Below are 22,109 nucleotides of genomic sequence, written 5' to 3'. Positions count from 1 at the left end.
TACAGCTTGCAGAACTGTGAGCCAAATAAATCTCTTTTCTCTATAAATTATCCAGTCTCAGGTATTTGTTCACAGCAGTGGAAGAAGGTACTAATGCAGCACTTTACAACATTAGCTCAGATAACTCTATACATATTATTGTTATTATTCCCATTTTACAGATGAAGAAACTGAGGCACAGAAGTTAATTAGCTTGCTTAGGCTCACCTAGCCCGTAAATGGGAGCTCGAACCTCAGCTCCAGAACCTGCTCTTAACCACCATGCCATGCAGCTTTTCAAGAAATAGGGTGTCTTAAAGGGGCTGCTTACCTAAGAACAGGACTAAGCACTTTCATTTAGGGAGCACGTGAACTGATTCTCCTACACTACACAGATAACTGCCAAGATTCAGACTCTTACTGGGCATCTGCAGTCTGATTAATGAGAGATTAATTAATAGTCTGTGTTTGTTGAGGGTCACTTTGACCAAGCCAAATAAAGAATATATTAAAACATGCAATAGCCTATGTGTACCTGACACACAGAAAGTGTTCAGATACACAGAATGCTGGTAAAGCACAGACAAATAAGTCAGTATCTGTCTCTAATCAATTTGTGAAGCACAGGCTTTGAGGAAGGCGCCAAACTAACTGGCCATTCTTCATTCTATGCATGATTGGAGAAGGCTGGAAACAGACGAGAGGGTCTTTGAGGCTGATGCTTCTCAAACTTTAAGGTGCACGCAATCACCCAGGGATCTTGTTAAAATGCAGATGGATTCCACAGGTCTGGAGCAAAGCTGGAAAGCCCCTAAGAAGCTCCCAGGTGATCCTGATGCTGCCACCTGTAGGCCATGCTTTTGAGCATCAAAGTCCTTAGCCCGCAATGTTATTTCCCCACCGAAAATGTGTGGTCATTCCTTTATTTGGACATCAACCATCAAGTGCTGCGAGGCACTATGCTAAGTGTTGAGGATAAATAAAACAGATACATCAGCAGAACTCTGTGCTCTTAAGGAGTTCACAGTCCAGTTAAGGCACTAGTGAGTTTCTCCAAATTCCACAAATCAACAGCGATGTCCAATACAAAATGAACGCCATCAAAGACAAAACCCTTACAGAACTGTCTCAAGTGAGAACAGATAGACAGGTGGTGCTGGAAACAACAATAATGTTGAGATGAATACCTCTCTCCTCAAGGACTCAACAGATGACTCAAGCTATAATAAAACCAGATATTCCTGAGAAGGAGAGTGGGTGAGGGACAAAACTAGGTGTCAAAGCAACTTCAAAGCCAACAAAACTCCACAGACACAGAACCATGCCTACGTATCATCTCTGGGTCCCTCTAGTCAGTTAGGCAATGTGCAGTAAGACTTGCTAGCATTTGTTAGAGTCAGGTATAAACAAAAAGCTATATAAAAGAGCAGTCGAGAAAGTGGTGTCTGATGAGAGAAGCACCTAGATGGCGGTGGACATACTGAGTATGAGAGCTGAATGGAGGCAGGGTGGGGAGTTTCTTATCAAAGTCCAAATCCTTTAGTTTAGGAGGAAACTAAACTCCAAAGCAACATTTGTCTTACAAACAGCAGTTCTCAACCGGGGTAATTTTGCTCCTTCAGGGGACATGTGGCAATGTCTGAAGACATTTTTGACTATTACAACAGATAGAGTGCTACTGGCATCCAGTTGGAAGAGGCCAGAGAGGCTGCTAAAAATCCTGGAAGCCACAGGATAGTCCACTACAACCAAGAATCATCTATCTGCCCCAAAATGTGAATGGTGCAGAGGCTGAGAAACCCTGAGTTAAGGAATTTGCCCCAGGTTAAAGAATGAATGTCACTCCATGGAATAGACGAGAGCAGTCCAACAGAACATTCTGCAATGATGGAAACAGTCTATAATCTGTGCTGCCCAATGTAGTAGCCAGCAGCTACATGTGGCTATTGAACACTTGAAATACAGGTAGTATGACCGAGAAACTAAAGTTATCTTTAACAATTGAAATTTATAATAGCTACGCATGGCCAATGGGTACTCTACTGGACAGAACTACAATCCACCTTTTCTGACTCCCAGACTGGTGTTTTTCCAGTTTCACAGCCTGCTTTTTCCCACTCTTCTGAAATCACTCAGCTCACTTGAGTTTAACCCTATGATCTGACTGGCAAAAAACCCCCACAAAACTAAAAATAATACTGCAGTATATAAATAAATAAATAAAACAAACATTCGCTGTTTTGTATATTGGGAAATAAAGTAAAATATCAGTTCATTGTTACACATACATGTAACAGGACTGCAGAAGCAAGAAAGGTCAAATTATTTCTACTTCCACTTGCAGGGAAGGGTGTTATAACACAGATAAAACAAACAACTCTCTGAGTCTTGAGATCATGAGGTTTCCGACTTGATTTCTCTACGTGGTCACTAACAGTCTCTTTCACTTCTCAGAAGCTGAAACCAGCTGGTCAGCATTACCTGCAAATTCTCCAGCTTCTGACTTCTCTCCCACCAAATACACAACTCTCTCATTTGCTGGCTTGGGTGACACCGCACCGAAGACTCACCATGTGCCGTGCACTGTGCCAAGCACTACTCATACATTATGTCACTTCATTCTCAGTGCAGCCCTTTGTGGCACCGGGAGGTTAAAGAACTGGGACCAAATCACATAGCCAGTCAGGAGTAAAGCGAGGACTCCCAGATATGACTCCCAATCTGCTCTTAAACACTGCACTAAGGTAAGGGCCTGAAACCTGGGAAAGTAACACTGGCTGGGAAGGCGTGAGCAGTCTCCCTGGGGAGCAGAGCAGTCAAGGGCTGCAGAGCCAGGGAGGGGTCCTGACGGCTCTTACTTCTCAATCTCCAGCGCTGCTACCTTCCGCTTTTCGTATAACTTGTCATTGAGGGCGCGCACGATGTTAGGCGTGAGCGGCGCGAAATCCTTCTCCGGGTTCATGGTGATAGCTCCTGGAGCCTCGCGACTGCTTAGCCCGCGGCTGCCGGGGCCGCGCCGGAGCCAGGGGAGTCTGCGGCTCCGCGCTGCCCCCGGCGCCGGCGCATGGACCACGCCGCTCCGGGCTTGTCTCCCTCGTCCCGCCGCCGCGCGCTGGAACCCGGGCCTGGACCCTGTTCCAGCACACCTGACCCTGGCCGCCTAATAGCTCCCGCCCGGCACTAGCAGCACTCACGGGACAGCGGCCATGTTACTCGGGTCACATGACTCTACAGCACTTCCGCCTTCCGCCACGAGGACCCGCCTTTCTCCAGCCACGCCCCCACCACGGGCCGCGGGTGGATTAACCACGCCCTCGCAAGGCTCCACCCCCACGCGCACAACATCCTGGCCGCACGCCGGCCACCTGAAGTGTGGTTTGAGACGTGCTTTAATGGGTGTGTATCTCCCGCCCAATTGATGGCACGTGGTGGGCTTCTGTAGATGTTCCTGAGATCGAAGGGGTTCCTGGAGTCTGATTCACTTAACATGATTTATTCAATACTCACCGAATTCACTGGTTCATTCAGTTCTTGGTCTCTTACCAATTTTGTAGATGCCCATGTTTCCCTAACTGGAGTAACACCGTCATCACTTTCACCATATTTTAGCACTTGTATTAATACTTTATCTATTTAATGTTTTCCTCAAATCAATTCACTAAAAAAAAACCCCTTAAATCTCTTTTAGCTTTGCTTATCCCCTAAAATCATGAGTTTGAATAGGTAGTTTTTTTTCTTAACACATCAAAATAAATTCTCAGTTAAAAATGGCACTACATGTCTACCACCTAAGATCTCAGTTTCCAACAGTGTCTGTCACCCCACCATTTGGGACTTGAGATGTGTTTACCATGCTGATGCCTGGGAGGGCTAGTTACAGACAGACAGAAAGGCCCCAGATCTGCTGAGTGCAGGTCTCTAGATGGGTCCCCTGGAAAGCAGCCCCTTCAGATTCTTTGGGAATCACACTACATGTTGGAACAGAAATCCCAACTATGTGGCCAAATATTTAAAAGCAATTTATGGCTGGAGTGTGGTAAACATGCAGTGACAGAAAGATGCATGAGACTTTATCATAAGCTTTCAGAGTGAACAGGGTCTTAGGACAAGGGCTAGATTACAGTGGAGCTCAAAGAATATCAAATACAAACAGTTTTCGAATGGATGGTGATACTCTTCCCTAATGAAGGAAAAGTGCCTTATAACAGTCTTGGAAATGGAATATTATCCTCAACTCATAGATCAGAAACAGGGATACAATGAATGAATGGCAAAGGTAGGCAGAATTCTAGAATGACCTCCAATATTCCCACCCCTTTGTGTACATGCCCTGTATTATCCCCTCTTTCAGTGTGAACAAGACTTGTAAACATAATGGGCTGTGTATCACTCACATGATTATATTATGCAATATTGAAGAAGAGATTTTGCAGATGTAATTAAGGTCCCCAATCAGCTGACATTGAATTAATAAGAGAGATTAACTTGGGTGGGCTAACTGAATCAAGTGAGTACTTAGAAGAGATGAGAAGAAATCTGAAGTGGAAGAGAGACTCTCCTGTAAGGACTTTAGTCACGTGGCCACAAGGAAATGAATTTTGCCAACACACCGAGGGTCCTTGCAAGCAGATCTTTCCATAGTTGAGCCTCCTGATGAGGATGCAGATGGTCAGCACCTTGATTTCAGCCTTGTGGAACCCTGAGCTGAGAATCCAGGTCACACCGGACTCTCAACCCAGGGAAACTGTGGGATAATAAATTTGTACTGTTTTAAGCTCCAAGTTTTGTGGTAATTTGTGATGCAGCCATAGAAAATGAATACAAAGGCTAATCCCAAACTCAGCAAGTCATGGAGATAGGGTGTCTAGAACAATCCATAAAAAATGTATTTTTCTATACTGGTGGGGTTTTCACTGCTGTTTAAAATCTTTGCTGACACAATCCTATCAATGAAGGTAGGTGCACTAACAAGCAGTAGTAGTACTGCCAAGAACATCTCCAAATGTCTTGCAAAGTTTGGTTTTAGGATTTTGATGATGGTTGATGCAAAACACTCAAAAAATGTAAATCAATGGGAATGGTTCAGTTCTATTTCTCCAGAGTGTGTTGATCACCACGGGACCCTTATCTAATAAAATATTTCATCTGTTTCTTTTGCTTTTTGGTTTGGCTTTTTCTTAGAGGTGAACTGAATTTCCCAAGGGTCAAAATGTGATACAGTTTTTAATAATTCAAACAGTAAGGAATTTTTTTTAACAGAAGTACTCTTTTATCCTGAAATTACATTCAGACTCAGGTTACTAAGTAACCAGTTTCTTATTCAAGACCCAGACCAGTGTCCACCTGTAAGTCCGAAGTTTCTAAAAAGAAGTGTTTCTTTTCTCTAATATCTTGAAAAACCCCAACCAGGTAAGATTATTTATGCATAACTGAAATAGCAGTGGTGCCAAAAATAAAGCCCAAGGGCCACCCTTGCCTTCCACCCTTGTTCCTCTTCTCTGACCTGTGGCCATTCCTGTTGAAACTCTTCTAGATTAGGGGATAACTGATGCGCCCTACTGCATACTGGTCATCATTTCATGGTTATAATTCATCTGCATCTGTATGATGCTTGGATGAAGCAAGCATCTCTTACGATGCTAGAACTTGTAATAGTTCTGTAACAACAATTCATAGTCACTATTACAAGGCATGTAAAAGTTATGACATAACTCGTAGCAAGAGGCTGCTGATGACATTGTAAGAAATTGTACCTAAATCTTAAACTGTGCAAAGCAGTTTCTCCAACAGCAATACTTGTGTTCAAGGAAACTTTAGTTTAATAACGGCTCCAAAGCACATGGGTAGTGATGCTGGAACAATTACTATAATTGTTCCATGTTATCATTAGTTATTGTTGTTCATCTCTTATTGTGCCTAATTTGGAAATTAAACTTTACCATAGGTATGTTTGTAAAGGAAAGTACCACAGTATGTAGAGTATTCAGTACTATCTGTGGTTTCAGGCATCTACTGGGGACTTTGGAGTATATCCCCTGAGGAGGAGGGAGGACTACTGTAAGGGTCTGTGTTTACCGACATTCTAGAAAAAGCTTCTTTGGTCCTGGAGTATACTGGGCTAGGGTTGTGGAAAGGTGCAGAAGAAGTAGAAGAGTCTCCCTCCGTGAAAGCCACCTCTGACAAGTATAAGGGCTTGCTAAAAGATTGTTGGGCCACACCTGTAGACTTTCTGATTCAATAGATCTGATGTGGGGACTGAGAATTTGGATTTTTAATAAATTCCCAGGTGATATTACTGCTGCTGGCCCAGGGACCATTTTTAAGACACACTTCTTTATGGCATTCATTCCCAAGAGGCCATCTTCTTCCAGCCTCCTCCCGCTCTTGCAGGAGGGCTGTAGGGGATGAGTATGTGGAGCAGGTAGATGCAGGGGGACCCTCAGTCAGAGGTGTATGTCTGCAGAAGCAAATCCATTCGAGGGCCAGACTTTAACCATCTTTATTTCAAAAGGTGATGCTGATAAGTAAGTAGTCCTATTAATACACACCACAAGACCCAGGGGAAGCCAAGTCTCTGGGCTGAGGCAGGTGCCCCCTTGCTGCTTGGAGGTGAAGCTTCCAGAGTGATGTTTGAAAAAAGGCACTAATCACCATGTTTTAGGTGCACACAAAATAGGGGCAGTTGCAACATATCAAACTGAGGTGTGGTCCTTTCCCTGGCAGGGATTTCCCAACTCAGTTGCAGCACAAATGGCTGGGCAGGTGACCGAGCTGTAGCACAGGTTCTCAACTCTGCTGGACAAGTTCTATGTGTAATAAAGATGCCCACACCCCTCTCTGGACCAATTAAATCAGATGGGGTTGAGGGAGGGTCTGAGTGAGAGTTAGGTGGTTCTGATGTGCAGATGGGTCGGGAATTCCTGCTCTCCCTCCAAGTGCTATCCAAGGCTGGGAGTGTGTGTGTGGCAGGGGAAGCTGGGATCTCTATTAGCCATTCTCCAGGTCCTGGACTTCAGAGAGAACTTTCTGTGTAGGACAGATGTGGGATTCGGACACTGATAGCATAAAAGCCCAGAGAAAACGTGATGGAAGTGTCCCTCGGTTGCCCTAATGTTATCTGTTCATCCCTTTGAAAATACTTATTTGGCTTTTATGTGAAAGCAGAATAAAATGCCATCATGACATCAAAATAGTCATGTTTAAGGGCTTTTTAAACCATTTTGGATTTTTAAAAATTAGTTATCATTAGTTTATTATGAAAGAGAGATATGGAAATTATTTACGTCATGAAAGATTTTAGGACTTCAGTGGAATGGGCAGCTTCATGTTGATGCCATTTCAATAGTGATTTATTTCAGTCTATGTAGCTTTCAGGAAGGTCACCATCTCTAAATAGGAAATAATCCTTGTCACCTAGAACTACTTTGGTGCCTCCATATTCTGGGAGAAGAACTTTATCTCCAACTTTCACACTAACTGGTTGAATCTCTCTACCCTTTGCTTTACAACCTGATCCAACAGTGACTACTGTTGCTTGCAATACTTTTCCTTGAGATTTTTTCAGAAGCGTAATGCCTCCTTTGGTTACAGTTTCAGCAGCACTCCTTTCAACCAATACTCAGTCAAATAGTGGGAGAAACTTTCTAAATGCCTGTCCTACCATGACTCCCTCCGCCTCAGATTTGTACTCTGCTCTGGCGCACCGTGGCAAGGAGAAACCCCACCATTTTGGATTTTAAAAAGAAACTGCAGTGCCCAGCGTCACGTGCTGCTAAGTGTTGTATGGTAGAAGGTTATTAGTGTGATACCTGTGCCTTCTTGTGAGAAATGGAGATTATTACAAAGTACTTAAGCTTTGGGGCGATGTCAAGAAACTAAATTTAGGGACTTACAAGGATTCATTTGTCTAAAATATAGATCTGTTGTGTGTAGTTATAATGTTTAATATGAAATAGATATTTCATATCTATATTTGGAAAACATGTAATATGGAAATAACTGCCCCTATAATTGTATGAGAAGAATAAAAACTGTTCCTTTAGAATTTTTATTGTTTTCTCTAGTCTTTGTCAGGCTAAGACAATGCATAGCTTTTGGTTGATGCAGGTAACTCTGGTTACCACTAAAGGGTGATCCCCTTCAGATAATAAACCCATTTAATTCCAGTTTCACTGCCTTCACCAGGAGGGCAGCTCACAATCAGCTTGGTGGTGATGGGGGTTTTGTTGCCGGATGGGTTTCCTTCAAAGAAGACTGTGATGTTGTTGATCTTCTTGGGCCGCACAGACTCCACAGCGCGAATGCTGAAGGCTGAGTTCTCCACGATGATGGAGAAGGTCACCATGTGATAGAAGATATTCTTGAAGGGGATGATTATGCTATACCCGGCTCGGATCAGGAAGGGACCTTGGGGCTTGGGAGGCAGAGCCGTTCCAAGGAGGGGGATGATATACTCCCCACCTGCAAGTGATGATAGGATGAGGATGCCCTTGGTCTCACCCAGGTGGCTGGGCTCGAAGAAGACTTCCACACTGGCTTCAGTGCCGCTCTGGCCTCCTGGGGCTGCATTAATGATTTTTTCTGCGTGGAAGTCTGTGCAGTCTGTCTGAAAGGGGAAAAACCAAACTCAGCTCACGGGAGATCCTGAGGAGCACAACAGGAGCTCACGTCCACCCCAGTCCCTCCACCCCTGGACATCAAGCTACTATGTCTGTGTGAGACTGGGAATGCTGTAAAGTTGTGTCCTGATAACTCCCTTGCAGGGTAGGCATGACTGATTATTATTTCCATTTTGCTACAAAGAAACAAAGGCAAAGAGATGTTAATAATGTGCACTGAGACACACAGCCAGATTATGTCAATAGGGCAGTCACGGAGGCTGGTCCCCTATATCGGGTTCTTTCTTTCCACGCACACGGAAGACCAAACATCCTGGCTGCTTGCGGATGGGTGGGGCTAGTTTCAGACAACTGGCTGTGAGCAGAAGCGACAGGTGCGCTTCCATGCTAGAGCCTTTCATTGCCAGTTTAACTCCTGTCAGGGTCTTTTCACCTCTCCGGTACTGTACTGGAAATATCTGAGATGCTGCTGGAGTCCTGAGGGACTGAGATGAGCAGGTTCCCCTGCCGGCCTCTCTGGTAGATAGCTCAAATGAGGAACAAGTCTTCATCTTAAGCCTCTGTGGTTGTTAGTGCATATAACTTAGCCTCTCTTGGCTGATAAGACTCATCGAGAGCCTCTGCTTCTTGGTTACAGCCACAAGGTCTCTGATTTTACCTGGGCATGTGACCGCCCAGTACAAAAGCTACCTTTCCTAGCTCCTTTGCTGATAAGTGTGGTCCTGTGAAGTTTGTTTCCAGGGAACATTAGTGGAGGAGATATATGCAGCTGTCCCCTCTTCCCTTGTAGCTGGCTGGAATGTGGGTGTCCCGATAAACCATCTTGGCCCATGTGGACCAAAACAACTCCCTGGAGAGGGCAAAGCATTGGGACAGAAGGTGTTGGGTGCCTGGTGTCAGCAAGCTGAGATTCCAGCTCGAACTGCTTATGCTCAGACTGTTATTTGTGAGAGGAACCAACATCTAATTTGCTATATTTGTGGTTTCTGTTTTTTACATTTTTATTTTATTTTTAAAAATAGAGACAAGGTCTCGCTCTGTTGTCCAGGCTGGTCTTCAGGTCCTGGCTTAAGTGATCTTCCGACCTGCCTCCCAAAGGGCTGGGATTGCAGACATGAACCACTGCACCTAGCTTTGGGTTTCTGTTTTAGTAGTTGAACCTATATTTCAACTGACATAACAGCTAATGTATATGGGGCACTTACTATAGGCTAGGCTCTAAGAAAATGGCTTTAGATACATATTTAAAATCCTTACAGCAATCCTGCAAGGTCGGGGGTATTAGTCCCATTTATAGATAGGCTTAGAGAGCTTAAGCAACTTATTTATACAAAGAATAAGTGGTGAAGCCAGGATTCAAACCCATGTCTGTTTGATTCCGCAGCCGATGTCATGACCACTAAGCTATACTGTCTCCCTCTCTGGATCCCTGAGTGTGCTATAGGAAACAAGACTCCCCTACCCTCCATCACAGCTTGTTAAGACACAAAGTCTATAATGGCGGAACTCAGGCCTGACGCTGTTTGTTTCTAGCTGGGCACTTCCAGGCTAGATTCAGGCCTCTGAGGCAGGTGTCACCATGGCGATGAAGCACCTGAGTCTCTCTGAGTCTCACATTCATTCTCCCTCTGTGTCTCCTCTCACTGTTTTTGGACCCAGCATTCTTGCAAGGGAAGGGTAGAGGGCAGAGCAGGGGCTGCTCACCCTGCAGTAGTATTCTGTCCTCTGCCGTGTGTAATTGATGAACTTCACAAGCATGTTTTGGCTGCTGCCAAGGACAGTATGGAAGTGAACGGGCTTTTCCGGAAGTGCTGGCGTGGCTTTCAGATTGAGCTCATACTGGTAGTAACCCAAGTCAGTGCTGTGCAAAGTCAGTCTTCCGAACGTTTCTCCAGCTTTCAGGGGCTGGAATTCAAATGAGAACGTGCCCTGGAAGAGAAGACGGAGGCTCCTGTCATGCTGAAAGACTAACTCATCACCTACAGACCTGCCCAAGGCTCCATAGGCAGGTTGGGGACAGAAATTGTGCTCATGCTCATGATGATCTTGCCCCTGGGGAACCTCTGTCCATACCAGCCCACCGTCCCTCCCTTGTTCCCCTCCTAGCTTTCTCTAGTCTGGGTGATTCTGTATCTGGGATCCCTATGAATCTAAGTGCAGGTGCTGGACCTTCTCCTGAGAAGCACACGTAGGCAGATGTGAAGATGGGTCAGTGCTGCCCGTAGGAGGGCTGAAGCTTCGGCAGCCCCTTCTTTGCTCATGGCTAATCTCAGAACAGTGCCCTGGATTCTGCCATCCTTCATTATTGCCCATAGCAAAACAAAGCAAGAACCAAAGAGCATTCCTTATATAGCAAAACAAGGAAAACAATTCAAATGTATCATTAGTAGAATATTGGTTAAATAAATTACAGTTTTCTCACTTCAGTGGAATATTGTGCAGCCACTAAAAAGGATGAGGTAGAGCAGTACACACTGAAATGAAAGGTGTTGATGGTAATTTAAGTGGAAGAAAGGAGGTTCCAGAAATACATATATAGTATGAGCTCTTTTTTGGTAAAGAGTATGTCTATGCGTGTATAGAAAGAGACTGTGAGAAAGTACCCCACACTGTCACCAGTAGCTATGCTAGTATGGGAAAATGGGATTCTGGAGACTTATTTTCAATTTCATATACTTTTATATAGGTAAAGTTTTATTCTATTACGAGCAGGTATTTTAAAAAATAACTAGTTCTTACTGAAAAACACCCAACTGGGTGCAGTGGCTCACACCTGTACTTTGGGTGGGTGAGGAAGGAAGATCACTTGAGCCTAAGAGTTTGAGACCAGCCTGGGCAGCATAGCGAGAGCCCGTTTCTACAAAAAAATTAAAAAAATATTAGCTGAGTGTGGCAGTGCATGCCTGTAGTCCTAGCTACTCAGGAGGCTGAGGCAGAGGAGCCCTTGATTGCAGGAGTTTAAGGCTGCAGTGAGCTATGATCAGACCACTGCACTCCAGCCTGTAAGACACAGTGAGACCCCATCTCTAAAAAAATGTTTTTAAAAAGAAAAATATCACCTACACAACAATCCTGCATGTTCTTCACATGTACCCCAAAACCTAAAATGCAATAAAATACAAAAAAAAAGAAAAATAATCTTGCATGTTCATCACATGTACCCCAAAACCTAAAATGCAATAAAAAAAAGAAAAAAAAAAAAAAAAAAAGAGAATATCACTGAAGTTACAGATGTTTAACAAAAAAAGATGTAGTATAAGAATTTAGATAATTTTATCACAATTCAAAAACTAGATAAAATAGACACATGTATAAACAAACAAAACTTAAAAAAACAGACCCAAGAAGATATAGAAAACCCACATAGTTCTATTAATATAACCATTAGAGAAATGTAATCAGTAATTAAAAAAAAAACCCTTAAATAAATTCCAGGTTCATAAAGCTTTACTTGTAGGTTATACTAGACAATCAAGGATGAAGGAATGCCAGTATTCTACAGCTTCTCTCAGAGGAAAAACAAAAAGGGAACCCACTCTAAACAACGTAAAGTTGATACCAAAATTCAGCAAGAATAATAGGAGAAACAAAAATTGGATGCCCGTCTTTCTCCTGAACATAGTGAGTTTTAGAGGATAGTTGGGTACAAAGTCAATATACAATATAAGTGAATTATAGCCACGTGTAGCAGCTCACACTTGTAATCCCAGCAATTTGGGAGGCCCAGGCAGGAGGATCACTTGAGGCCAGGAGTTTGAGACTGGCCTGGCTAACATGGTGAAACCCTGTCTCTACTAAAAATACAAAAATACCCATGCATGGTGATGCACGCCTGTAATCCCAGCTACTCAGGAGGTTAAGGCATGAGAATCACTTGAACCTGGGAAGTGGAGGTTGCAGTGAGCTTGATCATGCCACTGCACTTCAGCCTGGGTGACAGAGTAAGAAACCAAGCAACCAACCAACCAACCAACCAACCAACCAACCTGAAATAAGTGAATTGTAAAAGATGATTGGGTACAAAATCAATGTACAAAAATCAATTATATTTCTATATGCTCACAACAAATAGAGAATGAAAATTTAAAAAGATACTATTTATAATAGCATAAAAATATGTAAAACTTAGAAATGAGCCTAGCAGAAGATGAGTAAAGTCTCTACATAGAAAACCAAAAAAGCGCTATTGAGAGAACTTAAAAAGGCCTTAAACAAGCGGACACTTGCTCGTGGATTGGAAATCTCAATATTGTAAAGATATGAATCCTCCTTATGATAGACAGGCTCAAAATGGTCCTCAATGATCCCCACCTCTGGGGATTCCCACCCTCATGTAGTCCTCTCCTACATGATACCAGGGGCTGACCTATGTGATCAACGGTATATAGCAGAAAGGATAGCATGTCACTTCTGAGACTAAATGATGAAAGACTGTGGCTTCCTTTCTTGTGCACTCTTTCTCTTAGGTCTCTTATCCTAGGGGAAGCAAGCCGCCATGCTGAAAGAAGCTCTAGGGAGAGGCCCGAATGGTGAGGAACTGAAGCCTCCAGCCAACAGCCAGCAGGGAGCTAAGGACTTTCCAGCAACCACGAGTGAATTTAGAAACAGTCTAAATTCACTAGCCCCAGTCATGCCTCGAGATGACTAGAGTCCTGGCTGATAACCTGGTTCCAACCTCCTGAGAGACCCTGAGCCCAAACCGCCTAGCCAAGGTGTTGCTCTTGAATTCCGATCCTCAGAAACTGCACAGACAGTAAACGTTTGTTGTTTTAAGCTGCTAAGTTTTGGTTCATTTGTGATGGACCAACAAATGACTAATATATTCTCAAAACAATCCAGAGGTTCAATGTAATCCCAATCAAAATCCCAACAGGTTATTTTTCTTTTCTTTTCTTTTCTTTTTTTTTTTATGGAGGAACTTGACAAGCTGATTCCAAAATTGATATGGAAATGTAAAGGGCCAAGAATAGCTAAAATATTCTGGCAGAACAGTAAGATAAGAGGTTAGTAAGTCTCAACATAAAGCTGGAAGGATTGATTGCTTTATCAGACATCAAACCTTACTCTAAGTGGGTAGTAATTAGGATGTTATGATATTGGCACAAATTCACAAATTAAATCGTTATGATATCATAGAAAAGCTAGAACAGACCCATGCGTAAATGAACTTGATTTATTTCATAAATAGTCCTGCAGAGCAGTCAGGGAAAAGATGGCCTTTTAAGTAAAAACAGCATGAGACAATTTATATCCACTTGGAAAAAAAAAAAAAACAACAAACCTGACTCCTGCTCACAGCATGTGAAAAGCAATTCCAGGCTCTGGGCAAGATGACTGTAGCAACATGGTTTAGTATCTCCCCAAATCTCACCACAAAACACACATATCTACTAGGTTAACAGCAGCAAGAACGCATGGTCAACATTTGTTTATTTATTTTTGAGATGAAGTCTCACTCTGTCTACCACGCTAGAGTGCAGTGGTGCAATCTGGGCTCACTGTAACCTCTGCCTCCTGGGTTCAACCAATTCTCCTGCTTCAGCCTCCCAAGTAGCTGGGACTACAGACACATGCTGCCCATGCCTGGCTAATTTTTTGTATTTTAACAGAGACAAGGTTTCACTGTGTTGCCCAGGCTGGTCTTGAGCTCCTGAGCTCAGGCAAACCACCCGCCTCGGCCTCTCAAAGTGCTAGGATTATAAGCACGAGACACTGCACCTGGCCGCACGGACATTTATAATAAAACTAAGTGCAAAGATAACCCCTCAAATCCCCAAATACTAGCGGATAGGACCAAACTACTAAACACTAGTAGATGGGTACAGTATCAGCCACTAGATGGGAAAAGCAGAAGGAAGGCAAAGGATCATCAGTCCTGAGAGCTTGAGAACCCAGAATCATCTTAAGGGATCTCATGCAACCTGGGAAACTTTTATTCCACTGACATTGTATGAACAGGCAAAAACCTGGAAAACCCGACAGATCAATTTGACAACAGCAGCCTAAAGTAGAGGAATGATTTCAGGCTCCAGTTTACGGTAAACTGCAAAAACTGTTGTGATAGGACTGGACAGTATGGGGCAGTATAGGCCATTGAATGCCCAAAGCCAAGTGACTGAGCTCCTTTCTAAGATAAAACACCTGCATGGAGAGAAATCTAAGAAAGCAGAATCTATTTGACCACAACTGAGAGACACTAGGGGTACAGGAAAAATAGAACTCAGAAAAAAAAATGGGAATGAGAACAGAGAAAATAAATGTTAAAAGCATAAGGCTATATTTGAAAAAAAAAAAAAAAAACAAACACACAACATTTTGCAGTTACAGTAGAGGAGAAAGCCTTAGATACCTAGGCTACCTTCTCCTTCCCAAGAGTATGAAAAAATCTAGCATGGGCAATGGAAAAGGAGGATGGTAGAATTATACACAAATTTATTATCTTAAAAGAGTGAACGATGAGCAGAGCAATAATGAAGACAAGACAGGAAGAGATATCTACAAAACAAAGGAGAAAAAGAAAACAGAACAACCGGTAATGAGAAAGCACACGGGGCTATATAAACCTGACTAGGTCAATTTATTAAATACAAATAATATAAATGTGCCAGTGAAAAGTAGATTGCTAGGATGGATTTAAAAACCAAATATGGCTGGACGTAGTGGCTCAGGTCTGTAACTCTTGGGCTCAAGCAATCCACCTGCCTCAACATTTTGGGAGGCTGAGGTGGGTGGACTGCTTGAGCCCAGGAGTTCAAAATGAGCCTACAAAAATATATAAAAATTAGGCAGGTGTGGTGACGTGCACCTGTAGTCCCAGCTACTTGGGAGGCTGAGGCAGGAAGATCACCTGAGCCCGGGGAGGTTGAAGCTGCAGTGAGTCATGGTCACACCACTGCACTCCAGCCTGGGAGACAGAGTGAGATGAAATGAAAAAGTGATGTCACATGAAAAAGGTAATAAGATATTAACAACTTTATACCAACATTTTAATATACGGAGGAAATGAACATGATCTTATTACTGACTCAGGAAGCAACAGAAAATCTAAGTAGTCCAATAACCCATTAAAGGAACCGAATAGTAGTAGACAAACAAGTATATTCCACAGCAGCAAAGATAAATGAACATCAGCTGCGTGCAACAGAACGGACGTGCGTCACAATCACGACATTGAGAAAAGAAAGATGTTACAGAAAGCATGTGCTCTGATTTCTCTCACAGAAAGGTCAAAAACAGGCAAATCTAAACTGTGTTGCTCAAAAACAACAACAACAGCAAAATGATTACCACAAAATAAGGACACTGTAACTCTGAGGGGTGAGACAAGGAGGGTGTTGTGATTGGGGAGGGGCACACGGCTGAAGGAGGTTTCTGAGGTGATGGCAATTTCGTAGTTCTTGGCCTGGGTTTTGCTTACACGGATATTTATTTCATAATTATTTGTTTGAAATACATGTTGCAATACATTACAGGAATACATATATATATATGTTTTATAGACTTTTCAGTATAGATTTTATAGTTCACAATAAAAAAGATCAAAATTAAAGGGCATGGAGACTTGCTCTGAAGAACAAAATGGACTGTAGATTCTGAACGGGAAGGAAGTCGGCTGGGCCTGGAGTGACAGGCACTCATCAGGTGGGCTGAAGTTGGAGAAACGGAAGAGATTTGATAGAATCTGGGCAGGGAGAATTTGGAGTGATAACCTGATAAAAAGAATCCAAAGAAAGTTCATCTCCCTACCAGTTCACAACTCTTTAATTCCAGCCATGCCCTCCTAACCACTGTCAAAGTTTTCTTTTGCTCCTTCCTGAAGTAATACATCTATGTACGCATGCATTATTAAGTACCTTGTTTTCCTTTCACCACATCTATTCTTTATCACTTTTATTTTATTTTATTATTTTGAGACAGAATCTCACTCTGTCGCCCAGGCTGGAGTGCAGTGGTGTGGTCTCGGCTCACTGCAACCTCTGCCTCCCGGGTTCAAGCAATTCTTCTGCCTCAGCCTCCCAAGTAGCTGGGATTACAGGCACCTGCCACTACTAGTGAGCTAATTTTTGTATTTTTAGTAAAGCCAGGTTTTCACCAGGCTGGTCTCAAACTCCTGACCTCGAGTGATCTGCCCTCCCTGGCCTCCCAAAGCGGTAGGATTACAGGCATGAGCCACCATGCCTGAACTCTATACTATTTTTGTAATTATCAAAACAAAACAAAACAAAACAAAAATAGTTTTAGCTGGAACAAAGCAGGCAAACAAATCATAGAGACAAGGTTAATAAGAGAGAATTCCAAACTATCTGCCCAAGCTCATGTGAGGACTTCAGTAATGAGGAAAGGAGCATGAGGGTGACAGTCCCATTCCCTGCCTTCCTGACCACTGCCAGGGCCGGCCCACCCTCCAGGGATGCAGAATGTGGATGCAGAGGTCTCAGGGGTGGAGGCCACTATCACAGCTCTCAGGGAGCCCCTGACAGCCAAGGGGTCATACCTCGGAGTTGGGAGGCACCACCAGCTGGGAGGGGAGGGCGATATCTGGTATCCGGCATTCCATGGAGAAGGTCACCGAGTAGGGCAGAGGGTTCTCCAGCTTGATGGAGGCTGATGCAATCTGCCGGACGGGGGTCACCATCTCGATGGTTTTGATGATGCCTGAAGGGATGACCCTGAAACTCACTGTGTAGTACAGGAACTCATTTGTCATCTCGTTTCGGAAGATCACCTGCATTCACCGGGAGAAAGGGAGGAAGGAGGGAAGAGCTGGGGTGAGCCGAGGGTCTTCTGCACATTTTCAAGGGCTCCTTCTCTTTGCTAGCATTGTCTGGCATGTGAAGCACAGGTAGCAGGGTGACAGAACCCCTGCAACATACCGGGATCCTTGCCAGCCAGCTTTTCTCATTAGGGATTCCAGTCTGGCTCCTCCCCGATGAGAGATTATTAAGTAGCCTGGGCTTGCTTTAGAAGAGGCTAGAGCAGGACTGTCCAATGCCAGCACTTTCCTGGGGGGACAGCTGGCCACCTCTGGAAAACAAGTGAGACCTCTGAGGTAAGTGGCAATGGGCCGGCCGGTCTTTCTTCCTTCCTTCCTTCCTGTTTTTCTTTCTTTCTTTCTTTCCTTTCCTTTCCTTTCCTTTCCTTTTCTTTTCTTTTCTTTTCTTTTCTTTTCTTTTCTTTTCTTTTCTTTTCTTTTCTTTTCTTTTCTTTTCTTTTCTTTCTCTCTCTCTCTCTCTCTCTCTCTCTCTCTCTCTCCCTCCCTCCCTCCCTCCCTCCCTCCCTCCCTCCCTCCCTCTCTTTCTCTCTCTCTCTTTTTTTTTTTGAGACCAGGTCTCACTGTGTTGTCTAGGCTGGAGTGCAATGGCATGATCTCAGCTCACTGCAACCTCTATCTTCCTGGTTCAAGTGATTCTCCTGCATCAGCCTCCCGAGTAGCTGGGATTACAGGCAACTGCCATCATTACTGGCTAATTTTTGTATTTTTAGTAGAGACAGGGTTTCACCATGTTGGCCGGGCTGGTCCTGAACTCCTGACCTCAAGTGATCATGTTGGCCTCTCAAAGTACTGGGATTACAGGTGTGAGTCACCATACCCGGCCACAGTGGGCTTTCTTCCTATTCCTGTTGCTGCTGGGATAGTTTAATAACAACAATAGCATCTAACAGTTAATTAATGATTACTGCATACCAGGGAATAGAAACACTTAGTCAAAGCACACAATCCATAGGCACTGTTATTATGCCACTTCACCTTTTTTTTTTTTTTTTTTTTTTTTTAACTTTTGTCACCCAGGCTGGAGTGCAGTGGTGTGATCTCGGCTCACTGCAACCTCTGCCTCCCGGGTTCAAGCGATTCTCCTGCCTCAGCCTCCCAAGTAGCTGGGATTACAGGTGCCCACCACCACGCCAGGCTAATTTTTGTATTTTTGGTAGAGATGGGGTTTCCCCATGTTGGCTAGTCTGGTCTCGAACTCCTGACCTTGTGATCCACCTGCCTTGGTCTCCCAAAGGGCTAGGATTACAGGTGTGAGCCACTATGCCTGGCCATTTTTTTTTTATTTTTATTTTTTTAGTTAAGGGAACTGTCAGTTAGCAAAGTCAAATATCTTGCCCAAGGTCCCATGCAAAGGAGGGTCAGGACCAAGATTTTAACCCAGATTAGCTGACTCCAGAGCTTGCACTTGTGTTGTGACTACACAGCACTGTCCCTTCACCCCTGCAACTGACTTCTTGTGATGTTTACCTGGTGACTGACAATGTTCAGCATCTTTCTCATCGTTCACATAGCTACTTTTGTGAAATAGGATCTATTCAAGCAGTTTGTCCTTTCTAATACATTGGGTTGTTTATCTCATTATTATGAGATGGTTATAGTTCTTTATATAGTCTGGCTTTTCACTTTCAACTTTTTTGTGTCCTGAAGAGCTTCTAACATTTAAAGTGACTGTTTATATGTTTGGCCCGAAGTCTGCTTCCTTGCTAGTTATTTTCCACTTGTCCCTTTTACTTGTCGTTTTTCTGTTTTTACTTTCCTGCTTTGTTTTGGATTGATATGTAATCTTTTGGAATACATTTTATTTCCTCTACTGGCTTCTTAGTCATATTTTAAAACAACTTTGGGATGGAGTCTCACTCTGTCACCCAGGCTGGAGTGCGGTGGTGCAATCTCAGCTCACTGCAGCCTCCACCTCCTGGGTTCAAGTGATTCTCCTGCCTCAGCCTCCTGAGTAGCTGGGATTACAGGCATGCGCCACCATGCCCGGCTAATTTTTTGTATTTTTAGTAGAGACGGGATTTCACCATGTTGGCCAGGCTAGTCTTGAACTCCTGACCTCAGATGATCACCTGCCTCAGCATCCCAAAGTGCTGGGATTACAGGCGTGAACCACTGCACCCTGCCTTTAAAATAATTTTTAGTGGTTCCTCTAGAGCTAGCAATGAATCCTTATCAACATTTATTAAAGGTTAATATTTTATCACTTCCCACTTGACAATGGATGCTTCCTGGTTCCTACCTCATACTGGTAATAATAACCTTGCCTTGGCATCACTTCGTTTGCCTGCCCACCCCATCTTTGGTGCTTTCGTTGTCATACCTTTTACTTCTACATACATAAGAACATCCACCTTAGAATGGTATTATATCTGTTATAAACTGTCAGTTATCTTTTAAGAAATCCAAGAAAAAGACCTCCAAATATACAGTTTGTATTTCCCTAGGTATTTAACGTTTCTAGAGCTCCTCTTTTCTTCTTGCAGACTGAAGTTCCCACCTGATATCATTTCCCTTCAGACTGAAGAAGATCTATTCACATGTTGTGCAGTAATGTAAATCTGCTCACAACAAATGCTCACAGGTTCTTTTATGTGAAAATGTCCACTTCATTCTCAGTTTTAAAGGACATTTTCAGTGGATAAAGATATTTGGGTGAACTGTTTCCTTTCCTTTCAGCACTTTACAGATAGCTTCCATTCTTTCCTTGGAGAAGCCAGAAACCTAGGAGAGCCATTGTTACTGCTGTCCCTCTTTCTGTAATATGTCTTTTCTTCCTCTAGCTGCTTTAAGCTTTTCTCTTTCTCTTTGGTTTTTGGCAGTTTGAAAATGAAACTATGCCTGGTGTGTATAGACATAGTTTTATTTGTATTTCTTCTGCTTAAAGTTTGCCAAGTTTCTTGCATCCATAGTTTAAAAAAAATCAAATTAGGAAAATTTCAATACTTAGTTTTTCAAATACAGCCACACCTCCATTGATTGCACTTCGCTTTATTGCACATTGCAGATATTGCTTTTTTTTAAATCTAGAAATTGAAGGTTTGTGACAACCCGTGTTGAGCAAGTCTGTTAGCACCATTTTTCCAACAGCATGTGCTCACTTTTTGTCGCTGTGTCACATTTTGGTAATTAATAATATCTGAAAATTTTCCATTATTTTTATTTTTCATAAAGATGGGGTCTGGCTGTGTTTCCCAGGCTGGTCTTGAACTCTTGACTTCAAGCAATTCTCCTGCCTTGGTCTCTCAAAGTGTTGGGATTATGGGCATGAACCACCATGCCTGGTTGTTTCATTATTTTGGTATCTGTTATGATGATCTGTGATTAGTGATTTTGGACGTTGACATAGTTTGGCTTTGTGTCCCCACCCAAATCTCATCTTGAAGTGTAATCCCGACATGTCAAGGGAGAGAACCGGTGGGAGGTGATTGGATCATGGGGGTGATTTGCCCCATGCTGTTCTCATGATAGTGAGTGAGATCTCACGAGATTTGATGACTTTATAAGGGGCTCTTTTCTGTTTGCTCACCACTCTCTCACCTGCCACCATATGAGATGTGCCTCTTCCCCTTTTGCCATGACTGTAAGTTTCCTGAGGCCTCCCCAGCCCTGTGGAACTGTGAGTTAATTAAACCTGTTTTCTTTAGAAATTATCCAGTCTTGGGTATGCTTTATAACAGTGTGAAAACAGACTAATACAGATGTTACTATTGTAATCGTTTAGGGGTGCCATGAACTGTGCCATATAAGACAGTGAACTTGATCAGTAAATGTTATGTGTGTTCTGACTACTCCACTGTCTGCCTATTCCCTCATCTCTATCCCTCTTCTCGGGCCTCCCTATTCCTTGAGACATAATAACATTGAATTTAGGCAAATTAATAACCCTATAACGACATCTAAGTTAAAGTGAAAGGAAGCATCATATGGCTCTCACTTTAAACCAAAAGCTAGAAATAATTAAGCTTAGTGAGGAAGACATGTCAAAACCTTAGCTAGGCAGAAAGCCAGGCCTCTTGCACCAAACATTTAGCCAAATTAAGAAGGCAAAGGCAAAGTTCTTTAAAAAAATTAAAAGAGCTACTCCAGTGAACTCACAAATAATAAGGATTATTGCTAATATGGAGAAATCTTTAGTGGTCTGGATAGAAAATCAAAAGAGCTATAGCATTCCCTTAAGCCAAAGCCTAATCCAGAACAAGGATATAACTCTCTTCAATTCTATCAAGGGTGAGGAACTGAGGAAACTGCCGAAGTCTGAATATTGGTTCATAAGGTTTAAGTAAAGAAGCTGTCTTCATAACATAAAAATACAATGTGAAGCAGCAGGTGTTGATGTAGACACTGCAGTAAGTTATCCAAAAGATTGAGCTAAGATAATTGTTAAAGGTAGCTACATTAAACAAAAGATTTTCAGTGTCAATAAGCCAGCTTTCTATTGGAAGCGCATGTAATTTAGGACTTTCATAGCTAGAGAAGAAAAGTCAATGCCTAGCTTCAAAGTTTTAAAGGATATATGACTCTTGTTAGGGGCTAATGAACCTGGTGACTTTCAGTTGGAGCCAATGCTCATTGACTATTCTGAAAATCTTAAGGCCTTTAAGAATTATGTTAAATCTACTCTGCCTATGCTCTTGGAATGTCCCTAGGCAAAGAACCAGGATAATTGTGAGGATTCATGTCATGAGTTTTCCTTCCCTTTGGAAGATTACAGTATTGTGTTGCTTGTTGCCCAACGCCTG

The 22,109-nt window shown here is 43.0% G+C and overlaps 2 protein-coding genes across 5 annotated transcripts in view; both read right to left on the bottom strand.

The window, feature by feature from the left end:
* VAC14 (VAC14 component of PIKFYVE complex) overlaps positions 1-3,215 on the bottom strand; it is a 125,886-nt gene extending 122,671 nt beyond the window's left edge. The window contains exon 1 of the mRNA XM_003939929.4: positions 2,838-3,215. Within this exon, the coding sequence (XP_003939978.1) occupies positions 2,838-2,941 (104 nt within the window). The 5' untranslated portion in view covers positions 2,942-3,215. The remainder of the gene's footprint in view (positions 1-2,837) is intronic.
* Positions 3,216-6,466: 3,251 nt separating this feature from the next.
* Positions 6,467-22,109, bottom strand: part of HYDIN (HYDIN axonemal central pair apparatus protein) — a 444,836-nt gene continuing 429,193 nt past the window's right edge. For all 4 annotated transcript variants that reach the window (XM_074406071.1, XM_074406078.1, XM_074406090.1 and 1 more), the window contains 3 exons: positions 17,092-17,322; positions 10,302-10,526; positions 6,467-8,584 (listed from right to left, as the gene is read on the bottom strand). In XM_074406071.1, the coding sequence (XP_074262172.1) occupies positions 8,102-8,584; positions 10,302-10,526; positions 17,092-17,322 (939 nt within the window). In that variant the 3' untranslated portion in view covers positions 6,467-8,101. The remainder of the gene's footprint in view (positions 8,585-10,301; positions 10,527-17,091; positions 17,323-22,109) is intronic.

Source organism: Saimiri boliviensis, chromosome 1, assembly GCF_048565385.1.
Source record: "Saimiri boliviensis isolate mSaiBol1 chromosome 1, mSaiBol1.pri, whole genome shotgun sequence".
NCBI classification, from domain to species: Eukaryota; Metazoa; Chordata; class Mammalia; order Primates; family Cebidae; genus Saimiri; species Saimiri boliviensis.
This window is presented reverse-complemented; position numbering and strand designations above follow the sequence as displayed.